This window comes from Dermochelys coriacea, chromosome 1 (genome assembly GCF_009764565.3).
Source record: "Dermochelys coriacea isolate rDerCor1 chromosome 1, rDerCor1.pri.v4, whole genome shotgun sequence".
In the NCBI taxonomy this organism is placed as follows: domain Eukaryota; kingdom Metazoa; phylum Chordata; order Testudines; family Dermochelyidae; genus Dermochelys; species Dermochelys coriacea.
The window spans coordinates 52,602,665-52,626,977 of NC_050068.2; the positions used below are offsets into that span (position 1 = coordinate 52,602,665).

Below are 24,313 nucleotides of genomic sequence, written 5' to 3' on the forward strand. Positions count from 1 at the left end.
TACTGCCCCAGAGCTGCAGACCCTAGAAGCCCCGGGGTCCCTAGTCCTAGCACAGTCCTTATAGGACTGCACAGGAGCTGCAAAAACTTGGAAGCCCAGAATTCCCAGCCTCAGGACAGTCTGTATGGTAGGGCTGTCCCAGAGTCATGGACCCTGAAAGTATGCGCTGCCTATTAGCTTACCAGGAAACCAGGCAGGTTTCCATCAGAACCCTGCCAATTCTTCAGTATAAGTCTGTCAAACCAGAGATGTTTCCTTGACACATTTTGGGTCAACTCATCAGCATTTTCTGATGAAATGGAGTTTCTGACTGACTTTACCACACATATATTGTCCATGCTTACTTACCTCTACTTTACTTAACAATGACATCATATACATCTCTTTGCTAGTATATGATGTGTAATTTATAAAAATGATTAAACTTTTATCCAGGCTGGTTTATTGTACTGTTCTGTGTATTAAAGATACCAATACTTACCCTCTTTGGGTTATATTTCAGAAGCCAAGTAGGCTATCCATTAGGTTTGAATAAAGTTAGTTGAATGTTTTCAGATATGCTAAAGGCATTATTGCACTAAAACCTGGAAAACCTAGGTCTGGAAAACTTATTCTCACATTGATCCTTCAGATTTTGCATTTGAAGCTTTAAAGCTTTTCTACCAGTTATCAAGGAAAGGCGGTGGTGGGCGCGGGGAGGGGGGGAGTCTTCTTTCTGCTGCGGAAGTTTAGATCCTAATTTTCAGAGGACAGTTTTATCCATATTAGTTAACACGGCTTTTATTGCCTGACTGAAAAAAGCATAAAATAATGTTGTATTACACGTTGTTTTAAGCTGACCACAAGAGACAAATCTAGTAGTGCTCTTCCTGTTTTTTTAAAATCAAATTAAATAATTTAGAATAAAATACAAGGTCTTATGAATTGATCATACTGAATTCATGGAGTGAGATAATATCCCATGAGTTCTGTCTGAGTGAGATTATATTACTAATTTCTTGAGCAGTGTACATTAGTGATCATACCCTCTTTGGGAGCTCAACTCTTCCTCGAGGCTGAAATGCACAGCGCTGCTACATCTTGAACACTCCATCTGTTGCAATTGCAAATACAACTCTGATGCTCCTAAAATGCCATACTGAACATATTTGTTTGAAGAGACAGTATTTACAATAGAAAGCTGCAAATTAGGGAGGAACAGATGACAGGTAAAAGAAACTAAAGAAGCAGTCATTTAGGGCCTGATCCATCTCCTGTAGTGGTGGCCACGAATGAACAGCTTTCCTCAGTTTAAAACAAAAATAAACATTTCTTTTTAGCTCCTTCAGAGGCCAGTGCATGAAAAGGAAAAACAATACCCTCCCCCCCAAATAAGCTAGAGTAAATCACTTAAAAAACACTTGACCAAATTAGTCATTTAGACCCACATCCTCAGATATTTTAGGCACCTGGTTCCCTTCGAATCATTGAATCATAGAATATTAGGGTTGGAAGAGACCTCAGGAGGTCATCTTGTCCAATCCCCTGCTCAAAGCAGGACCAACACTAACTAAATCATCCCAGCCAAGGCTTTGTCAAGCCGGGCCTTAAAAACCTCTAAGGATGGAGATTTACCTCCCTAGGTAACCCATTCCAGTGCTTCACCGCCCTCCTTGTAGAATAGTATTTCCTAATATCTAACCTAGACCTCCCCCACTGCAACTTGAGACCATTGCTTCTTGTAACCTTACCCTGGTTACAACTTGGGTTGGTTCCATGTGCAATGGAAAGATCAAACTATACAATACAATGGTTAGGGCATATGACAGGTATCTCTGTTAGGGGGCTTATTCCTTTACCCTCTCAATTCCCTGGTCCTGCTTGCATGAACAGAGAGCAACAATATCCAAAGTCCAAAAACGCAAACAATTTGATGTTTATTGGGGTGACCTTCCAGCAAGCTTAAATCCAAGTTCCTTTTTCCTTATTTTCGAATCCCAACTTACTTCCTGTTTACCCCTAATTTATATAGTAATAGTTTCAGCTATACCTTAACTGATCATTTTACTGAAATTTACCTAACCAGTCCTAACTTATTGTAACATGATTAGCTAACCAATTATATCCCACCACCTTAATTAGTTTACACCCAGCAAAATTATACAGCAGACAGAAACAATTCCATGGGAAGGGAGGTGGCCTAGATTACATCTTTAATTTATATCTGTTTACTTTTCCCCTTTACAAAGTTAGATGAGCTAATATGTCTCTTGGTGATCACTGCACTAAAATGAGAAGAAAATGGTACATACTGTATTGTGCGAGCAAATGCCAAGAACTGGATCAGACAAATGTATTGCCTTATTTCCTTCATTTCACATTGTGTGACTCAACTCTGACTTTTGCAATCTCCCCTACTCCTACACCACCCCGCTCCCCTCCACACATTGCCTTTCCAGGTCATAATTATATATTCAGCTGGGATACAGAAAGGAAATGGGTTTTTCACCCTACTGCCCAAATATGGCAGAATTTGAAGCAGAGGTCTAATGGGCTAGTCCCTTGCTTCAGTATCATGTGTCTGTGAGGGAAGGCTTCCCATGCCCTTAGGCAAAGATGTTGCCAAAGAGGAAGTTTTAGAAAGATCAGAAATTTTGTAGTATCTGCACTTTCACACATTCTGCATCTGTCTATAGTTATAGTTAAGGTACCAGATTCCCTCAGAATTATTCGCTCCCCAATTATAGGGCTTGTCTTATAACTGGGTAGGAATGTATTTGCAGAATTTCTTGTTTAACCTTGACCTACAAATATAAAACAAAAGAATGTCAAACTTCAGCTGAATGCCCCAAATAAACAGATGGGTGGGTGTCATTCAGCACACTATAGTAGTGATTTAAAATCTGAACTTTGTTTTCCGGGTCCACAAAGTGAAGACTGGCTGCAGATCTGTGGCTCCTGCTCAGTGTGACATATGGTTTTGCTCCCTCGTGATATCATATCCAAGGCAAATAGTGCGGCAGCATGCCTTCCGACCACAGGCTTTCCCAGTGTGAGCCATGTTAAGAGGGGGAGCAGGAGCACTGCAACAAGGGCAGTGTTGGGGCCAGTCTGCATAGTGCTGAGTTACAAGCTAATGCTTTTCAGGGTGGTTTATTTTTCTGTTCTTTTTGGCTGGTCCTATTGTATTAATGTTAATGGGAGCTGCACTCAGGGACTACAATTCTGAAGTCATTGAAGAGGAGAGGAGAAAGCAGAAGAGGAGAAAATACTTACTTCCACCAAGTTTAATACTAATAAGGGTAGTCAAAGAAAACAAGTTCCACTGCTGGAACTTACTCCTGCTTGGAAATCATTGCATGGTAGGAGCCGAAAGCATGAACATCTGTGCAAGCCTAGATTATTATTATTGTGGTTCCAGTTGTAAGCTCATTGGGACAGGAACCATTTTTTGTTCTGTGTTTGTACAGCGCCTAGCACAATGGGCCATGAGTGGGGTTCCTTTTATCTGAAGCTCCAGAGAAAAAGAGGTGCCTTTCATGGTTATGGTTTTGGTCCAGCTCAGTGTGAAGGATATGGCTGCTGCTAAAGGCTCTCCTGTGGTAAAAGTAGCATTTTGTGAAATGTTTATACAGCTGTATCAGACCATATAATTTGCACTAGCAATTATTTCTACTTTACAAAGTCCTATTGAAATGAATAGAACACTTGGACTTTTGATTTGGATAATGAGTTTGTACAGTAGAAGTATTATAAGGCAATATTGTTTGAAGAGACATAGTACCAACTGAGCATATTGTAGTTGCTGCCACATCATGGAATAACAATATCAATCTGTGAACTGTTGTGTAGCTAGCCTAACAATCAAAGGAAACGAAGAACACAAACATAGACACTATACTGTGAGGTATATTTTTAAAGGAGAGAATATTCAAATCCAACATTTGCATGCAAAACTCACATGAGCTCATGGTTACCTGTTTTCCACATGCAAGGGCACTTACATGTTGTAGGGGCCACTTAGGAGCTTTAGAAAATATGTCTGTAAACATCTGGTTTCTGCTCAGCTCACAAAAACAGGGAAAAGGTGCCATCCATGGTTAATTCCACCTTTGTTATGTACTTCCTGGGGTCCAGTATAATTCTGTCTGTTGGGATCCCCTAACACAGGACAATACAAACTGTAAAACCTACCATAACAAGATGAATTTAAGAATGGAATGGCTACCTAACTGTGGTGTATTCAAAAGTTTCTATGGGCCTTTCTTTAGTTTGTAGTGTACATTTTTATATTTATTCTATCTTAATGATATAGGACACCAGTCGCTGATTAAAAAGAAACATACTGTTTAATTTTAAAAATACTCATTTTGACTAAGACAAGAAATCACTTATCATTTATGAAAAATACTATCAGGTTTCTATTATACATTTGAATGTCTAAGTATTTTGTATAAAATCATCCATTAGGTTCCCCCAAACTCTGTGATGATCCAGAAAACTTCTGATAGGTTTGCCTTTCAAATATTCCTAGCAGATTGTCATATTTTTCTAATATTTAGAAGGATTTTTTTCTGAAATAATCTCGCCCTTAGCAAATGCAGTTGTATTATGAAGGCAGAAGCTAATGAGCAATTGTATATTGAAGTGCATAGTTTGTCCACATTTGGAAAAAGCAGATGTTTGGAGAAATAATAGCTGGTACTAATTGTGGATTCTTTCAGAATAAACAGTCATAAAATTGTAGCAAGCCATAAACATTTTGTTTACTATAAGAAAGGAAACATTTTATACAACCCAATTTTTTTGCAAATAAAATGTTAACAGTGTCATCAGTAGGGTCATAACTATATGGGGGAGAGGGAAGTATATTTAAATAACCAAATAGGAAAATTATTCATAATGTACAGTTATTAACACTCTTTCAATAAATAAATGATATATTATGTTCTCATTGATTTCCATAACATTTGAAGCAAATCAAATTTCTACCCCTTTAAATAATTGTATTGACAGAAACTGCTTATGTATTATTATGCTGCCCATTATCTTTAAGGAACTAAAAAAGTTAAGTAAAGGCTTACAAGTTTAAGCTACTTTTTATTTGCATAGAAAAATATTTATCATAGGAGTCAACTATCATATGAGAGAAATTGCATTTGTTTTAATTGAAAAAAGGTAGCTAAAAAGTTTCTGTGGGTTATTGCAACAGTACAAGAATACAAGATTAAAAAAAGTAAAACAAATTGTGAAAGCTGAAGCAGGCTACAAAACAGAAGGCTCCTCTATTGTCTTTCCCTCACCTAATTATGTTACAAGTTCATGTGCCATGGTTGTTGACTACTATAAAGTGTAATTCTATACTTTCTAATATAACTTTTAAAACATTCTGCCCAAAAAAGCACTTTGCAAAATATATATATTTGTATATGCTCACTCCCACTCGCATCACAACCTCGTTGTTACATAATCATCTTGAACAACTGTCTCTTCGTTCATCTCCGAGTCACTGGTAATGTCCAACTTCTTGTCCAGCAAATCCTCTGGTGTGGGGGAGTCTGAATCCTTTATCTCTGTCTTCTCGGTTTCCACAGCACAATCATTCTCCTCGTGCTGTGAATCCAAAGTCTCACTGTTGTTTTGCTTATTGTTTGTTAGCATGCACTTTTCATTGAGACCTTGGATGCTTAATTCACAGTTCATGACCAATTTTTCCCCTTCCAGTTCAGTAATTTTCTTGCATTGTTTGTCCACCTGTTGTTGTGAAACTTCTTCAGACACAGAGTATATTTTATTTGCACTCAGTTCCAGAGAGCTTGTTTTCGATCGTCTATGAAATAATCCAAAGCTTTTTATGTCTGTAACAAAGTTCACTCTCTTTTGTTTCTCCTTTATGGGCTTGGACACCATCAGTGCAGTTCCATTGCTTATGTTATGTGGTTCAGAGGCTATAGCAGCTGATCTTGGATGAATCAGTGTAGTTATTTCAAAAAGGCTCAAGTTCTTTTTCTTTACTTTCTCATTTCCTCCACTCTCACAGTTTTCATCAGTCTCTAACAAAGAAGAGGCTTCTTTGTTGATTTTTGAAGTTTGCAAATTAGAAAGTTTGTTTCCTTTCAACAAACCCAGGACTTCAAAACGAAAGCTGGAAATATCTTGCTTTAACTCCTAAAAAGTTAGGAAGATATAGGAAGCATTTAAAACTTGGGAATCTGTTTTGGTTTCGTTTGGTTTTCTCTTTGTAATAAAGAACACCACCTGAATGTTTTAGCAAATATGTTCATTTGTAAATACATAGTATTATGGATGTTAATTTTTATTTTTCTCTGACATCTTCTAAGTGCTTTGCAAATGCTTCTAATCAGTCCTCACAATTCCCATGGAAGGTGAAGAAACAAATATTAATACTTCCCAGAGGAAAGCCTGAGAGCTTACATAAATTGCCCAAGACCCCTTGTCCAAATCACTGGCAGTGCTAGGATGAGAACTCTGGCTGTCTTATCTCCCAGATCTATGTTTGGCTCACTAGACTGTGCTACTCCTATATAGGCAGAGCATTTTCACTGCTATTCCTTAACCCACTGACTGTTATTACCCTCTACAAGGTGCAGTAACTTCCAGGTGGATGGCCCCAGGAACTGTGTGTTTCAGGGATTTGGGAGTTCAGGAAGTGGTGCTAGTGGGTGAAATAGGGAGAGTTTGTGAGAGTGGAAAGGCACAGTAGTGAATGTAAGAGGTGTGGTGAGTGAGGTCATCCTCTCTCCCATTAGCTTCATCAAGATCTGCGGAATTTAATCTTTGATTAAAAAAAAGGAGGGAAGGGGGGATCAGTGATCCTAAGAGCCCCTCAATGCCAACTGCCGAAATGTACGGACAGAGGATGACTGGATAGTTTAAAGAAGCTTCCAGCCTTTTGGTTTAGCAAGTTTTAATAGCTGAATTTTGTGGTTTGTCACCCAGTAACACTAAGAATATCATTTCCTCTGAAGTCCACAGTTTGAGGAACCAGGACCAGTATAACCTCATCACCCTTCCAAGATCAGGTCATCATCAAATGATCTTTCCTCACTTTAGCACTTAACTGCCAGCATCATATTAGCCCTGATACACGTAATCCCCAACACACTGTTGTCATAACACATATCTAAGAGGTGTCATGTAAGGTATCACATGTAAACTGGTGACACACTGATCCCAAAAATCCTTGTGTGATGTATGAATGGGATGTGTACAAAGAGTTATGTATGTGTGCTGGAAATGTGTTCTTAAAATGTGTTTCAGAGGTAGTGTACAAATCAGGCCTGCTCTAGACACAAGAGTGTGGACTCCTCTCTCTGACAAGCTTGATTATAGGCAGAGGACAGTGAAAGTACATTTACATATAAGGTAAACCAAGCAATTAAACTAATAAGCAATGGAGGAAAGCACTTAGTGAACTCTCCAGGGTTGCGAGTCTGCAACCCAAGTAAGTCTGCCTGGCTTTTGAGAAAAAGACAATGGACTTTGGAAAAGATATGGGGAGAAAAATACATTCTGGTTATCCATCACTTAGGGGACATAAGGAACAGAACCCTCTGAGCCTGTGAAAGTTTGATTCTCCTGGCCTGAAGGGCAGGAGCTGCTGATAACTTGCTGTAAGTGACCAAATGTTTTTGGTAAAAGCAAAAGTTGCTAGAATTTAGTTTTAGTCATTAGAAAGTGTATTTTGTTTTGTTTAGATTGTAACCATTGCTGTCTCTCTTTCTCTCACTTAGTATCACTTAAATCTCTGTTCGTTGTTAATAAACTTATTCTTAGTTCTACTATAAACTATCTCTTATATTGTTATATTGAAGGATAAAGTGAATCCTCAGCTAACCTAATGGCCTGGTGTGTAGACTGGCTCTTCCATCCAGCCCTGTACTCCTTGGCCGAAGAGTTCATTTTCTGAGATGTAGAAGTATTTCCATCTTACTCTAGCAGTCTGGTCATTCACACAAGCTTTACCGCACTTTGGGATTCTCCGACACAGAGAAGATCCCCAGCTAGCCAATTGAGTTGTCTCGTTCTTCCACTGGAAAAAGCCCTGTTCCAAAATGTTTAAATGATTGGCCCAAGCTGACCTAGTAATCCACTGGCATAGCCATGCATAGAACACAGGTCATTTGACACCAATCATTAGGCTATGCTACCCATAATTCTTTATTAATTTAACAGCAGTGAAAGTCTAAAGACATTGTACTGGAAAGAAAAAAAAGGAGCAAGATTTTGTGTGCATAATGTATGCAACTAGTCAGGCAAGTCACACAGACAGTCCTCTAAGCTGTAAGTGAATGGCAGTTGCATGATTGTTTGTTTGATGCTCTGTAGTCATTTGACATTTTATTATTACATTGATAAGCATGAAAATAAGTCACCTTAAAATTCTCTTCTGTGAGTCCTTCTTCAGTTTTGGCATCTCTTATCATTGCGGCAACGTATCGCTTAACGAGATTTCTCATCACTTCCTAAAAGATTTAAAATAATGTGTTAGTTTCGCTGGCAATGCTAACTGGACATGCAGTCACTGAACCAACTGCACTTTTGCTTCCTTTTCTAAGTCACTACAAAAATTTTAAAATTCCTAGAGCCAGTCAAAATGTTTCATCAAAGTGTTTTCTGAATGAAAAATAATTGTTTCAATTAAAGAGATTTTTCTTGAAATATGAGGGAGGAGGGGCGGGGTAAATCTTCTCCCATCCCTCTCTAATAATTACCCATGCTAAAAAAAAAAAGGCGTTTTCACCTGGTATTGATGATGTCTCCTCAAATTATCAGCTGCACGCCTCTGAAAAGAAATAGATTGAGATACTGAGTGGTATTAATGCTAGTGAATGATTTTTGTTTAAAAAAAAAGAACAACTTCAACAGCTGGATGAAAGTGGCAGGACAGCAATACTATGCACTAGAGCAAGTGATGTGGAGGACTGATTTGAGGTCTCTGGGAAGTTTTGGTACTGGTGAAAGGCCCATCTTGGAGCTGGATAGGAGGGAGGACTGCTGACAGGCAAAATGAGAAGTGGATCCTCTGTGTCTTCTCCATATTGCAAAGAGGAGATCTGTGCAAGCTCTAAGTAGGACAGGGTGGAGTGGAGCATAGGATCTGTGATCAAACTGAGACGCCCTCTGCACAAAGGGGCTGGGGAAGGATAACGGCTACTATTCTGACCTTCAAAGCTAGGATAGCAGCTATATAGGGGCTGAGTAGTGCCCCATGACTACCCCACAGGTTAGAGAGTGAATTCTTCCTCCTCACCGTTAGCTTCCTGCACAAAGCCTGATTGCTCATGCTCGGTGAGGTGAAGAATGAATTTGGGTGAAAGAGAAAACCCAAGTAAACTTTTGCACTGTAATGCAAAGGCAGTCTCCTCAGATTAATGGTATGTTTCATCTCTGGATGAAAGGGTCAACATTAGGTCATCGGCCAGACTCAAAATAAAGATAAACCTTTCCACATTGCCAGATGGACAATACTCAAATGGTGGACAACAAAAAGAGGCTTCCCAGGAAGAAATGTGTAAAACACAGCACTACAAACAACAAAGTGATGGGCATCTCATCTGATTGTACTCAGATATCTAAGGGGTCTCAGGAAGAAGGAAAAAAATAATTTGATTCTTACTCTGCTCATGAATTAATGATCTCCTCAATAACAATTCAGATGGACTGATTGAAGTGTTTGCTTATTCTATACCTTTGATTGTCCCTAGTTTATATTAACAGATTCAAAATCCAGAAGAGAAAATTGTGACCATCTAGTCTGACCACCTGTACAACACAGGCCACAGGACTTTCCCAAAATAATTCCTAGAGCAGATCTGTTAGAAAAAAAAATCCAATCTTGATTTAAAAATTGTCAGTGTGGAGAATCTACCACAACCCTTAGTACATTGTTCCAATGGTTAATTACCATCATTATTTAAAAATGTATGCTTTAGTTCCAGTTTGAATTTGTCTATCTTAATTTCCAGCCATTGGATTGTGTTATACCTTTTTGTACTAGATTAAGAAGCCAAATATTTGTTCCCCATATAGAGCAATAGACTGTAATCAAGTCATCCGTTAATCTTCTCTTTCTTAAAATAAATAGATTGAGCTCTTTGAGCCTATTGCTATAAGGCAAGTTTTCTAATTCTTTAATCATTCTTTTGAATCCTCTCTGCACCTTCTCCAGTTTAGCAACATCCTTCTTGAGTTGTGGATAATAAAACTGGACACACTATTCCAGCAGAGGTCGCACCAGTGCCAGATACAGAGTAAGTTAGTGAGAGCAAGATTGATTTTTTTGATTTTTGCCTCCTACATTTGTCATCCCAAATGCAATTGGATGTCTAACCTATGGCAAAATCTGTCTAGGAGACCTGACAAAACCGAAGTTATAACACATCAGGCATTCATATATTTTCTCCAGCTCTTGCAGTCAAGGCTGATTTACAATTTACTTATGATTGGTAACATTCCTGTACTATTGGATGGTTTTGTAATTTGTGATTGAGTTATCTTTTGTAATTTACTGCAAAGTCATGATGAGACTCCAGCAGGATGTAGGATTGGGTGGGGGGAGGGAGGAGGGACATTATATTTTCTGTTGTGGTAGCTTCTCTGAAAAGACACTGCAGAGAATGGTTCCCTAAGTGACCAGCTGCCCTCTAGTTATTCCAGTGCTTTTTCCTGATTACATTTCTGTGTCTTATGTCATTTTATGCATGCTAAATACAAGTTAGTATGTCCCTTCTAACTCAATCACCTGTAGACTGAGTGGATATACATCCAGTACTATGCACACAGATTACAATGTTTCTGCTAAACCCCTTTGCAGAGAAAGGGATATAGCCCTCCCCCACTCTGCATTAAAGGAGCTTTGCTCTTGCAATGTTTTAAGGTGGGCCACCAGGTGGAGTTGTCTCCCTCTTGTTGGGAGAAGACTGAGGAAATCCTAACAGCATTAGGGTTTATGAAGACAAATCTGATTCAAAGAGAATTTGGTAATGAGGAAAAAATCATTTGAAGATATTAATGAAATGTGTTTAACTCGAGGTAAAGGTAGTGAACCCAATAAACAAAATAAATGCTGACTCCTGCATTGCAGAAAACATCACCACAGCTCAGCACTGTGGGTATTTACAGTGAAATACAAAATAAACACATCAGCCCTAGTTCAGCCTCCCTCAGTTTATGCTGCTGGGGAGCAAGATAACACTGATTAGCCAGATCAGTTATTTACTGATCCTGCACCCACTGAAGTCAGTGGCAAAACTCCCAATGGAGCAGTGCGGTGACCATTCAGCACACAGCCTGGTAACACGGGATTTTGGCTGACAGTACTAACCATATTTTTCAACGTGCAAATCTCTCCAGAATATTTTTACCACAATTACAATATGTATTTAATGCACAACACTGATAAACTGGAGAAGAATAAATGTGTGCATGTGTGTGCGCTTGCATGTGTACACATATAATACCAAACTAGTGTTCAATGCCTCAGTTCTCCCTCTCCAATTAAAATGCTCAGATCCTTTCTTCAGCTCCTAATTCCCTTTTTCTTCTTCCTCACAGCATCCTCACCTTCTGCAAACTCACTGCCATGAGCTTTCTACCCACTGCTGATTCCCATTTCAGGTTGGGAACTGTGAAAAACGTGTGCCAGAAACCTATGCGGGCTTTCAGCAGGGTGAGGGTGATGTAGAGTGGGACATGTTACAGACAAGAGACATGCCTTATCTCCCAACTCTAAGAAACCCCTCTGACCTCCCACACTAGTACTCCCATACAGTCCCCTAAAACTCCTTAGAAACAGGCAGTTCCCAGGTGTTATCTACTTAAGAAACAGACAGTTTCCTAAAGGCTAAGGCCCAAATTTTCAAAGGGAGCCTCTAATTTTGATTGCCATATTTTTTGGGTGTCCACACTTCAATATGCAAGATGTCTAAAGTTACACCCTCAAAATTACAGACTTTTTTGAGTATGATGGCCTCAGAGCTTAATTTTTGGATGTACTGATGATCTCCAACTTATCTGAGGTCAACGGCAAGGTTCTAGGTGATTAACACTGGCCAGGACAGCCAAAGACTGAGGTCACTTGTGAAAATTTGTCATCAAATCACTCAAAGTAAACTAAAATCTTGAGGTTAAGGCTGTTTTCCCACAAGGGACTATATAGTCTGCTTGTTCTCAGCACAGCTGTGTCTAAAACTTTCAATATGACTTCACTCACAGCTTTCCCTTTGCTATGGAGAAAGCTAAATTAGGAAATGTTTACAGGTCAAGATTTAGGTGGTTTTTTTTAATATAAAGATAAAATTAAAATTGGTGCTGCCAAGATTCAAAACTTGAAAGCTGCATACATGCCACGTGTCAATACCTTAAAACAGTCACTGTTTTCCCCTTCACTTTGTTTAGTGCTCCACTCCCAGATGGACCTCTTTGAACAGTCACTTTTGTTTAAGCAAGAAAAAGAGTGAGAATTCAAAAACCTTTGATTTCGATTTTTTTTAATGAATTTTATTAAAGAAAAGTTGATGTTTAAGTGCAGCTCAGCTGTATGTGAAGTGCAGTTGAAAGTTGTGGGTAGAATAGCCATGGGCAAAAAGTTATAGATATAGATATATATTAATCATTGTAACAAAGAGAAGGCATGCACATGTGATTAAAGCACAGCAGTGTGCCCTCTAAGATGCCGGTTCAGTTCCTAGCTCTACCACAAATTTTCCTTGTGATACTGGGCAAGTCACTTAATCTGTCTGTGCATGTGATAAAAAGAAAGGTAATAATAAGTCCTTTCTGATGTCCTGTGTATATATAGGACCTGGCACAAACCTCATATGAGAGACTCCAATTATTACTTTAATAACAGTAGTAATAATTTTTATTACCCCATTTTTTAAATTGCCAGCCAATCAATACAGTTTTGCAGACTTGGCAGCAAAATCTATTTACTGGTCAGAAATGTAATAATCCTAAATTATTTTTAGAGTCATGATCTTTTTCTGGCCAATTGTTTTTCACCTAGAAATTTTCATAAAGTTAGAATTCAAATTCAAAGTCTGGCCTTAACATCAAGGAGCTCAATGGTCTGGATGCAAGATACTCTGGAAGGTGTACCATGCTTGACAATGCCAGTCCTCAGGAACAACACAGCTGTCCATGGCTAGGGTAAAGCTTGTCTTTGAAGGTGACACTGCTTTCTCTGGGGCTGGTCCAGGGCTGTGCAAGAAGCTCCTGCAGAATCTAACCACCACCTCAAATGTTACCACTTTCCGTTCCAAAGGCAATTGCACTGCTTTGACCTAACCTTCACTAACAAACCACAGCAGATACATAAAAGCTAAAACCTCACATTATTTTCCCCTTGGAAAGAAAAGGGTGAGAAAAAAGGAGAAACATGTGACAAATGCTAGTCGCATCACTTAATACACGCTGGAAGGTGCTCAGATAATGTGATGATAAGAACCTGAGTAAAACGGAATAGAGGTAAATGATCATGTAGTGTTGTTGTAGCTGTGTTGGTCTCATGATATCAGAAACACAAGTTAGGTGAGGTCATATTTTTTCTTGGACCAACTTCTTTTGGTGAGAAAGATAAGCTTTTAAGCTTACAGAGAGCTCTTCTTTCTCAGACCTGAAGAATAGCTCTGTGTAAGCTTGAAAGCTTGTCTCTCTCACCAATGGAATAAAAGATATTACCTTACCCACCTTGTTTCTCTTAAATGCTTATGTAAGTCAGCAGCACGAGGAAATACTCAAGGTGTTCCTAGCAATCCCTTCCCCTATGTCCTTCAGACTACTTTAAGTTTAAAATTCAGAATGGAGAAATCTACAATTGGGTGATGGTGATAAAACACTAAATAACAGCTCTGAAATTTCATTTCATCCTACATCAATAACAAATCTGGATAGTAAAACATGGCACATAGTTGGAGGAAAATAATATAATTTATTCCAACACTATTTTTTTTTATGAATTAGGGCCTATATTTCAAAAGTGGTCACAAATTGTGGTTAGCCAAGTTGAGTACTGTAATTTTAGACACCAAAAGACATTGATTAGTCTGGAAAATTTAGGCCCAAAAAAGGTCAATAAAACTGCACTACAAATCCATAGTTTATAAAAGTACATCAATGCAGCTACTCTATATTGCTTAAACAGCAGCATACTAGTTATCTTTGAACAGGGGTAGTCAATTATTTTTGTCAAGGTTCAAATTTCTTAGTCAAGGTATAGTCAAGGTCCAGACTACAGAGAAACATTTTTACACCACAATCACAGTAATGATAATAATAAGTAAATAAGAGCTTTCGTGGTCTGTTCAAAAGCATCTGGCAGTCTGGATTTGGCCTGTGGTCTGCCTATTGACTATCCCGTCTTAGAGCTATGCAATAAAGTACTAACTTTGTACCATTTTGTGATAATAGTTAAAGACAATACTGCATATACTGGGCTATGTCAAAAAGACATTAGCAAAAATAAAAACAAATACATAAAAATAAATATAAGTGTGCAATAATTTTTGAAGGTAAAAGATCTTTCTGAATCAGCATTTAGTATTAGAACCTAAGTGCTGGTAAATTACAATTGAACATCACTGGTCTTTTTACACTGTCTGTGAGCAAGCTGCATCTGCGGTTGGAATAGATGACCTCAGAACAGCTGAGCAGTAGAGATGATTGGGTCGGGAAATGGAATTTCCATTCTATGGAATAGTTCAACATTCTGAAATCTTCTTTCATCCCGCATCAGAATGAAAGGTCAAAATTTACCATAAAATGAAAGATCCAAAATATTGCATGTTGGAAATCTTGAAATACCCTGTAGAAATGTTTAGACTTTATCATTTAATTAATCTATGATATTGTAAACATAAGTCAATAAGATAACATTTTGTTAATTTCCCATCAAAAATGTTGATGAAATCAATATATTCCTGTAAAATGTTTAGATTTAGTCAAATCAGCTGTTCAAATGATCCACCTACTGAAAAGCCTGCTTTTCCAAAGAAAAGCCATGTGACAGGAGAAAGATTTCATAAACTAGCTGTGTGTGATATTTGATCAATCTAGAGGATTGGCTGTCCACTGCACAGTGGACTCTGGGAGTTGCAGAGAATTTTCATTCAGGAAAAATGAAAATTAATAACTGGCAACAGGAGGTATATGAAAGACTCACATAGCGTACCCTGCACCAGCCAAGCCCACTGCACCAAGGAGAAATTTGCCCTTTTTGGAAGACAAGCTGTTCAAAAGGCCGGTATGTATAGAGCTCAAAAGGAAGTATCCCCAAGAAAGTGTGTGTGTCCGCTCTAGGACTGATCCAAAGCCTAATGAAGTCAGTAGAAAAACTTCACTGGACTTTGGATCAGGCCTTAGAGTCACAAGCAGAGAAAAACTTCAAGACTAAACTATGTTTCTTCTCACTAGTCATGTTCCAAACAAACAAAAAAGGGAGGCTCTGGCAATGAGAGCTGGTTGGAAAATTCCCCTCAAAAATTTGTTGGCAGACAAAAGCTTTTTTTTTTTTTTTTTTTTACACAAAAAGTTTTCTGGAAAATGTTGTTTCTTTCAAAATGTTTGTGTTTTTTTCTCCATGAAAAACTGGAAGACAAAAAAAATAACTTTTCAGTATTCCCCGCCCCCCTTTTTCCTCCCTTTGTCCTTTGTATCATATAATTTACCTGAAACCAAGGTTTGGAGTGGGGGAAGAGGAGGAGAGAAAGAGGACAGATCAGGGAGAAACAAAACAAAGAATCAAAAATATTGAGTTTTCATCAAAAAACAAAAATAAATACATTTAAAAAAATCACAGTGGATTTTGAATAAAAAGGGGGTGTTTTTGTTTGTTTTTTTCAAATTTTCCTATAAAAACCAATGGCATTTTTGATCAATTCTATTTGCAACAAAACCTATTTCACTGCCTGAAATACAGTCATAATATGGGCAGGTTGGGTGCCATCATGATATTACCTGACTTACTTTACCACTAACAGTATTTTTAAAACTGCTCTCCAAGTGATTAATATCTGTAAAAGGATTCAAGTTAATTAATTCTGAACTGATATTAATCACTAATCTCTTATAAAGACATAGTAGATCCCCAGATCCTCGGCTGGTGTGAATTGGAATAGTCCCCTTAAATTTAACACAGTTGTTTAGACCATCTAATAATCTGGCTCAAAATGTTTAATAAATGAATGTTATGTACCCCCCTTCAAATACACAAACACATTGCCACTGTGAGTCATATTTCTCTTTTAAATATAATCCCACTCTTTTTTAATTCTGTCTGGCTCTTATCTGCACTTGTTTCTTTATCTTCTGTTACTGGACTTTGCGGTTCATTGTAATTTTCCATTGTTCTTTCTGAATTCAGCTCATGGGTTTTGTTTTGCTTTTCTTTCTTTCTGAATCAATCTTTCTCTATCCCTGACTTTTCTATGTGAGTTTTAATGTCTCCATCTCTTTTCACTTCTCTGATTCTTGCAGTCTATTTTTCATAATCTGTTTCAGTGTCATTCTCATGCCCCCTTGTATTTTTTTATGCTGACACCTACTTTCTCCCTTTCTGTGACTCTCTCTTTTCCTTCTCTGTTCTTTCTTTCCTAGCTACAGTAGTGGCAGCTAAACCAATCACACCAGCCTTTCATGATGCAAATGCTGTCCTACAAGGCCACGGTCTGGAACACATGAATTCAGCATCTTTTCAGGAAATCTGGACTAGTTTCAGCTGTCATTCTGCATATCCATCACATGTGAGTCATCTCTGCATGCTTGGTTCTCTATACTTCCACCCAGGAGAAAAACCTCTCACTGATTAAAGTGAATGACAGGATATGACAGGACAATGAGTGGGGCAAGTCTAGACCATCATTCATTTGATGGGGGTTGGAAAGAGAAAACAGGTAAGGGGAGAGGAGTATATATGAATAGAAAAATGGTCCAGATAGGAGAATACATCAAATCCTCCATGTAATTTCCCCAATCCCTGCTCCTGGCGTAAACTTCTTCCTTCATTAAAGTGTGTAGGAGTTTTGCCACTGAATTTAATAAAGCCAGGATTGTATCCCTTGTATATTTCCTTTATAGTTATTTATATTCTCCCCCTTCCCATTGTGTCTAGCACTCTGCAAACTTCATAGTATTTATCCTGGCAACATCCCTGTGAGATAGGGAAGTACTATTGTCCCCATTTTACAGATAGGGAATGACAGCATAGAGATATGTAGTGACTTGCTCACGATCACACAGGAAATCTTGTCTGAGCTGGAAGTTGAATCCATGTCTCCCAAATCCAAGGCTAGTGTCCTGATAACTGGATCAACCAGTATTTGCCTCTCTTGTGGGGACCTCTCCCTTTTCCTTCTAATTCTTCCCCTAAAGGTTCCCAATTCCTTATGCTCCATGCATTAGGAGTCTGTGCTGAATGATAATAGGGGCATGTTTGATCTAGCATGACACATACAGGAAAATTAGAAAATACTTCTGCCTGCATCGTGTAAGTGCCCTTATCCTCCAAGAGGTTTCCTCTATAATAGGAATGGGTTTTCATGAGTAATGCTTCTAGATTCCTACAATACTTAATAGCACATTATCACATATTCATTATATACTGTACCATATTGTGGATATATGTTATTTGTCTGTGGTATGTCAGGGATACTTAAACTATGGCTGTGGAGCCACAGGTATCTCTTTTGGACCTCACAGGCAGGTCTTAGGCAAAGGTGCAATATTTGACACCATACTGTCATGTTTTCAAGGTGATAGTGCATAAATGTGTGATACATGTGTCTCTCTACTTCAACAGCATACCATGAATGCAACTCAGTGTCAGTATGGCACACCACAATGATATTGTCATGCTCTTCCACCCCATTTCAAACCCAAGGGGACATCTACACTGCAAGAAGAAGTGTGATTGCTGCCTGTGAAGACATATCCAAGCTAGCTTTGCTCTAGGTCGCTGGAATAATGATAGCTGTAAAGCCACAGCAGCATAAATGGCAGCTGGCCTGGGATCCTGGGTATGTTCTTGAGCAGCTAGTCAGCTTAAGATGCCTCAGCTTCACTGCTATTGTTATTCAAGCTAACTAGATCAAATCTAGCTCAGGGATGTCAATATGTGCTATAGTCACAGCTATGATTGCACTGTAGACATATCTTAAGGGCATGTCTATGCTACAAACTTTTGCCGACGCAAGTTACAATGACATAAAACTGTTGCAGTTAGTATATGGCTTGTGGGCATGCATACTTGTCTCCATGTGTCGGGCACTGCCCATATTCACCAGGAGTGCTGGTGAGTATGGGCAGCGCCGACACATGGAGACAGTACAGTGCACGGATAAGTATCCCAGTGTATAACTCGCCACCATCCAGCACGCTGTCTTTTGGGAAGTTTTGGCAATGCATGGTGGAGAAGAAACAAGTCACCCAGTGATGACTGGGAGTAAGGGGTCAACTTCCCAGCATGCAACGTTATACATCCCATAATGCCATTTTTGCACGTTTCTTAAAAATTCCACAAATCTGTGTGGCCCTCCTCACTGTCTGCCATCTCCGACAGAAGCTTACGCAGAAGCCTATGGCTCTGCGCTAGTGTTTTGAGCATTGCAAGCACAGGACACACAGTCCTGCAGTATTTGCAGAGCAGCAAGAAGAACCAAACCTGGGGGAAACACGATGATTTATTGAAGGACAGTTTGCTGTGGGACATCGCAAGATCCAATTCAAGGTTGTTGGTGGTGTGCACTGAGAAGCTGCAGATGGTGGAGAGCTTCTTGTGGGCCTGAGAAATGAGCATGGACTGTTGGGGTTGCATCATAATGCAGGGTTGGGATGACGAACAGTGGCTGCAGAACTTCTGGATTCATAAGGCCGCTTTCCTGGATCAGTGTGCCAAGCTTGCCCCAGTCTTCCAGCACATGGACACCAGAATGAGAGCTGCATTGACAGTGGAGAAGCGAGTGGAAATCACACTGTGCAAGTCTGCAACATTGGATTGCTACCAGCCTGTGGGGAAATCACTTGGGCATTCAAAAATCCACATTCGGGCCGCTGTCATATAAATGTGCACGACCATTAATCATCTCTTGCCATGAAAGACTGTGACTGTTGGCAATATGCACACAGTACATCAACAGAAAGGGCTACTTTTCCATGGTTATGCGAGCATTGGTGGATCACCGGGAACACTTCACCGATATCAATCTTTGCTTGTCAGGGAAGGTGCATGATGCTTGCATCTTTAAGTACACAGGACTGCTCATAAAGCTACAAGCAGGGACTTTCTTTCCCGACTGGTGGATTACCATTGGTGATGTTGAAATGTCAGTAGTGATTCTGGGGGACCCAGCCTACCTCTTGCTTTCCTGAGCCATGAAGCCGTACACTGACAACCTCAACAGCACCAAAGATAGATTCAGCTACTGACTCAGCAGGTGCAGAATGAGTGATGAGTGTGCTGTTGGTAGATTGAAGGGATGCTGGTGTTGTTTACTTACAAGATTGGAACTCAGTGAGAAAAAGCATCCCAACCATTATATCTGTCTGCTGTGTCTTGCATAATATCTATGAAGCAAACGGGGAAAAGTGGACACGAGGGTGGAGGTAGAGCAGTGTCTACTGAGTTTGAGCATCCAGACACAAGGCCTATCAGAAGAGCTCAACACAGAATTATATGGCTCAGGGAGGCTATGAAAGAGCACTTTAACCGTGAGCCACCTTAATGCATTGTGGTGTACTGTGCTCTTCCTGGCCCTGCTATTTTGCGGCGTTTGTGGGTGTTTTTGTTTGTTTTTTTCAAATTTTCCTATAAAAACCAATGGCATTTTTGATCAATTCTATTTGTAACAAAACCTATTTCACTGCCTGAAATACAGTCATAATATGGGCAGGTTGGGTGCCATCATGATATTACCTGACTTACTTTACCACTAACAGTATTTTTAAAACTGCTCTCCAAGTGATTAATATCTGTAAAAGGATTCAAGTTAATTAATTCTGAACTGATATTAATCACTAATCTCTTATAAAGACATAGTAGATCCCCAGATCCTCGGCTGGTGTGAATTGGAATAGTCCCCTTAAATTTAACACAGTTGTTTAGACCATCTAATAATCTGGCTCAAAATGTTTAATAAATGCAGGTTGCAGGTTTCCCACCACTCTGACAGGTCTGTGTATGTGAAGTGGTGGTTGGCCGTACTGTCCCCCTGTGTGGAGTGGTAGGGGTAGGGATGCAGACACCTGATGCCACGTTCAAGGGTGATGGCGATGAAGGAAGGTGCTATACTGGGGTTCTTCATGGTCTGCAAAGGAAGGCAGGAATGTGACTGTTGAAAACGAAGGTCCACAAGAGTCTGCTGTATGTGTGTTTGTTGCCAGAGAAGCTGTGTCATGTCCTGGTGCATCTTCCTCTCCTCTTCCTGCTGGGACTCCTGTCTGCTCTTTCCTTCTCCATATAGTTTGCAATATTCACCCTCCAGGCCCTCTGCTCATGGTCTGATATAGCACTGGCTTGCAGGAGCTCATTAAACATGTCATCTGGAGTCCTCTTCTTTCTCCTCCTTATCTAGCTCCAGTTCCACAGATATGGAGGGGGAACCCCCCTCAAGGCCACAATGGCAGCAGCTGCAGACAAAACACACAGAGGTACCGCTGTCAATATAGTCACAATGGAAAGTGTAAGTTAAGATTCAGAACTCCTTTCCCTTGCTCCCCTAAAGTTTTAAACAAGATGTACTTATTGACACTTCTGCTTCGGACACTTCAGCCATGGTGAGCATGGGGTGAGGGAAATGAAAATGAAATGAAAATTTCATCAAGATTTCTCAAGTGCATTCAGGAGCTATCCCTGTGTACATAAGCAAATTCCTGAGACTGTCCCCCACCCGAACCCCCCCCCCCAGCCTAACTCTAGACGGGAATGAAAAGCGGATAACAACCATATTGCTCTTTGTTGTGCTGCTACTTTTTCTAGTGCGAGTACTTTAAAGAAAAGTTGATAGCTGTGTCCTGTTAAGTTGGGAGCTGCAACAGTACATCACTGTAATGGGAAATACATTTACACACTTACCCGAGGTTCCTTCCCCTGCCTCAGGCTCGCCCGTGCTCGACTGCTGGGCCTGACTGGACTGTGGTGGAGTCTCAAGCAGCTCCTGGCTCATGGCATAGTTGAACCCCCTGATCTGATGTCCCCCATCTTCCTCCTCTTCCTCCTTGCTGTTCACAGCAGGGGCCTGTGACTCAGGCTCCTCGAAGGGATCCAGAGTTGTCTGCAGTGTGGTGGTGGGGTTTCCACCAATTATGGCATGCAGCACTTTGTAAAAATGGCAGATCTATGGCTCAGCACCAGATCAACTGTTGGCCTCCTGGGACAGTTCCTTTGCTCTCATGCAGCACCGCTGCTGATCCCTGTCGTCTCCCGTCTCCTGCACCCACGGGCAACCTGCTCACTGAGGTCCACGGTTCTACAGCAGGTCTGTCATTGTGCTTGCACAGCTTTTTCTCCCCACAGGCCCCAGAGACCCAGGGTGAAAAGTATAGCCGGCATGGTCAGCTGGGCAGTTACACACAACAGTGGAGAATGGATAGCTGGGCAATCAGGAAAAGGCATTTCACAAATTACCAGGGTTTTAAAATGGGGTGGGGGGAGAGAGAAGGAGCTTCCTGCCTCTGTGATCTCTGAGCAGTGGAGTTCAGAACTGTGACAAAATCCATCAGTGCCTGGCATTGTGGGGACAATTCAGTAATGCAGTGTCTACACTCATGCTGCCCTGACTGCCATACATCGACCATGGCTCAATGCTGCTCAGGGAAATGGGGTGACTGTGTTGCTCTTGTCACAATCCAATGGACCCCACCCCTTAGGGAGTCCCCTGGGAAGGTAGATCAGCACTGTATATTGCTAACGCTGTCGCAAGCATCACAAAGCATTTTGGGGAGGGTCAGAGGTGTGTGAGTGGGGAGTGGAAGTTTCCTTTGCAGATACGAGAGGCTCGGGGCGGAGGGAGAGAAAGAAGAGAGCAGAGAACGGGTTAACTCAACACTGCAGCTAGCAAGCTCAGTCGGAAGGTAAGAAGCTGACTTCAGCCCAAGGCCAGCTACTACCTGCCAAGACAGAAGGGGGAAAGTCCAACCCCCCACCCCCAACCAGCCGTAAGAAGAGAAAAACTAAGTGGAGCAAAGCTGCAAAGATAACAGCAAGAACAGCGAGTGCAAATGAGACGACGACAGCGAAGGCCAATAGAAGGGAAAACAAAGTCTCTGGAGCCGGATGTTTTGGGAAACCAAGAAGGCCACTGCAAGCCAGTTTGGACTGACACAAAGAGCACCAGGAACAGAGGTCGTTGAATGGAACACCCCCAAAGGAGCCCAGGGCTTAAAACCCTCTTGAGAACTGGAGCAATTCAGAGAGCACAGCAGATCCTTGGACGGCCTGGGCCCAGGACAGACTTGGCCAGTCTGGGAGGGGTGCGTGAGCATGAAAGTGGGTTAGGGCTTGAGGCATTAATGCTTTCTTTCTTCCCCTGAGTGACGTGGGAGTGTTTCCAACATTCTCTGCTGTTATTTTATTAATAAAGCTTTAACATTTAGACACTTGATGTGCCTCATCATCTCCTCCCCAGAAAACCTGATCAACTGTGGGCACAGGCAGATTGGTAATCAAAATCTCTCACACTCTAATGGGGCACTTACATTGCTGGGAGACAAATTTAAGTGTAGCCACACAAGGCAGCTTATGTCGATTTAACTGTGAAGTGTGGCCAAGGCCTACATAACTTTCCAGCTCTGCAAGGCTAAAAACCATCTATTTAGAAAGGGATGGGAAGAGACCAAGTAAGAACCAGGATGGTTTATTCCTTACCCCTATGGTTCCAAAACTTTCAGGTTTCCTTCTAATCTTTTTGTTGCACAGATGTCTCCATGTCCATTTGATCAGATACCAGAGAGACTTGGGGCTTGGTAAAACATTGAAGGGAGTAGGCAGAGTCCCTCCTTCTTCAAAGTAACTCATCCAAAGCTTTGTTCGAGCAAACTTCCATTCGATGTCTGCATGATCCTGTATACAAGAAACATAATAACTAACAAACTGCTAAATTAACAAGGTGAAAAAAACCTTACAGGGGTCCTATAATCTAAAGCTAAACATATCCTGAAGTGCTAATTAAATGGCTTGTAAAAAAACACATCTGTTTCTTTGTGATGTAAATTTTAATGCTGCAATTGACTTGTTTTACCCAGTAAGAAATAGTCTGGATATTATGTCACATTTAATTTTTCTTGCATTGCTACAGATATTTAAAATAATTAAATACCTCTAAGACAGCAAAGGAAAATTACAAATAGAAAAAATACTAACTGTCTAACAGTCTTTTGCTACACTAACATATCATCATAACAGCATGCATTCTACATGGAGCAATTCACTTACTTTGTGATGTACTAGCTTGAACAAGGCTGTGGGACCTGGGAAATGTGGTCAAAGTGGGTCCCATTTTGTGGGGGCTCTGTTAATTGCCAACCTCAAAAATTCAAACATCATGAGTGAGGTCTCCCAAAAATCATGCATTTAAAAATAATATTAGATTCTTTTAATTTGTTTTCTGGTTTTTAAGTCTTTTGGATACTCTCAGATGGTGCTTTGAGCTTTTCCCTGCAACCATAAGGGATGGAAACTTATATATATTTTTAAATGAAAGTTGAGATTCTCACCTAATCATACGCCTCCAGGAGCTGGGTATTTAAATAAACACCAAATATAGTGAGAGTTGCAATCAAATAGTGAGAATTGGCAACAATAATTGCTCTCCTGTTTTCAGGACAGTGCTTTATAGAGCTGTGAGTTTATTACCATATAAGTAGATATGGGCAGATAACAATTTGCTTTTCCCAGGAACATTTTTGAGATTACATTTTCCCCATTCTACATCAGAATAAAACAGTTCCCTATACATATTTCTTCATGGGGAGAAAAGAAAAGAAATTGCTTTCCTTCAAATACCCATTAACCTAGTGATCAGGGGAACTCACTTAGCAGAGGGGAGGCCCAGGTTCAGGTTCCTGTTTAGAGCATGGATTATAATAGACAACTTTTAAAAAGCCAAAATTGAAACAAAATGATTCTTTCAAAATTTTCTTTCACAGAGAATTTCAAAAATTTCTGATTTCATTCCTAATCAGATCAAAACCAAATTCTGAAATCCTTCCCGAAGTGGCATTTATATTCTTCACACAGTTCTAGTCATGACTGCATCTGCCAAGGATCAATCTATTTAATGAGTGTTAAGATATATAAAGAAATAACCCCAAAGTTCTGATT

At 40.1% G+C, this 24,313-nt stretch overlaps 1 protein-coding gene across 1 annotated transcript in view; it reads right to left on the reverse strand.

The window, feature by feature from the left end:
• Positions 1–3,874: 3,874 nt before the first annotated feature.
• TRPC4 (transient receptor potential cation channel subfamily C member 4) overlaps positions 3,875–24,313 on the reverse strand; it is a 197,339-nt gene continuing 176,900 nt past the window's right edge. Inside the window, exons 8-11 of the mRNA XM_038387745.2 lie at positions 22,859–23,053; positions 8,744–8,785; positions 8,376–8,465; positions 3,875–6,147 (exon numbers count right to left, since the gene is read on the reverse strand). Coding sequence (XP_038243673.1) covers positions 5,428–6,147; positions 8,376–8,465; positions 8,744–8,785; positions 22,859–23,053 — 1,047 coding nt within the window. The 3' untranslated portion in view covers positions 3,875–5,427. The remainder of the gene's footprint in view (positions 6,148–8,375; positions 8,466–8,743; positions 8,786–22,858; positions 23,054–24,313) is intronic.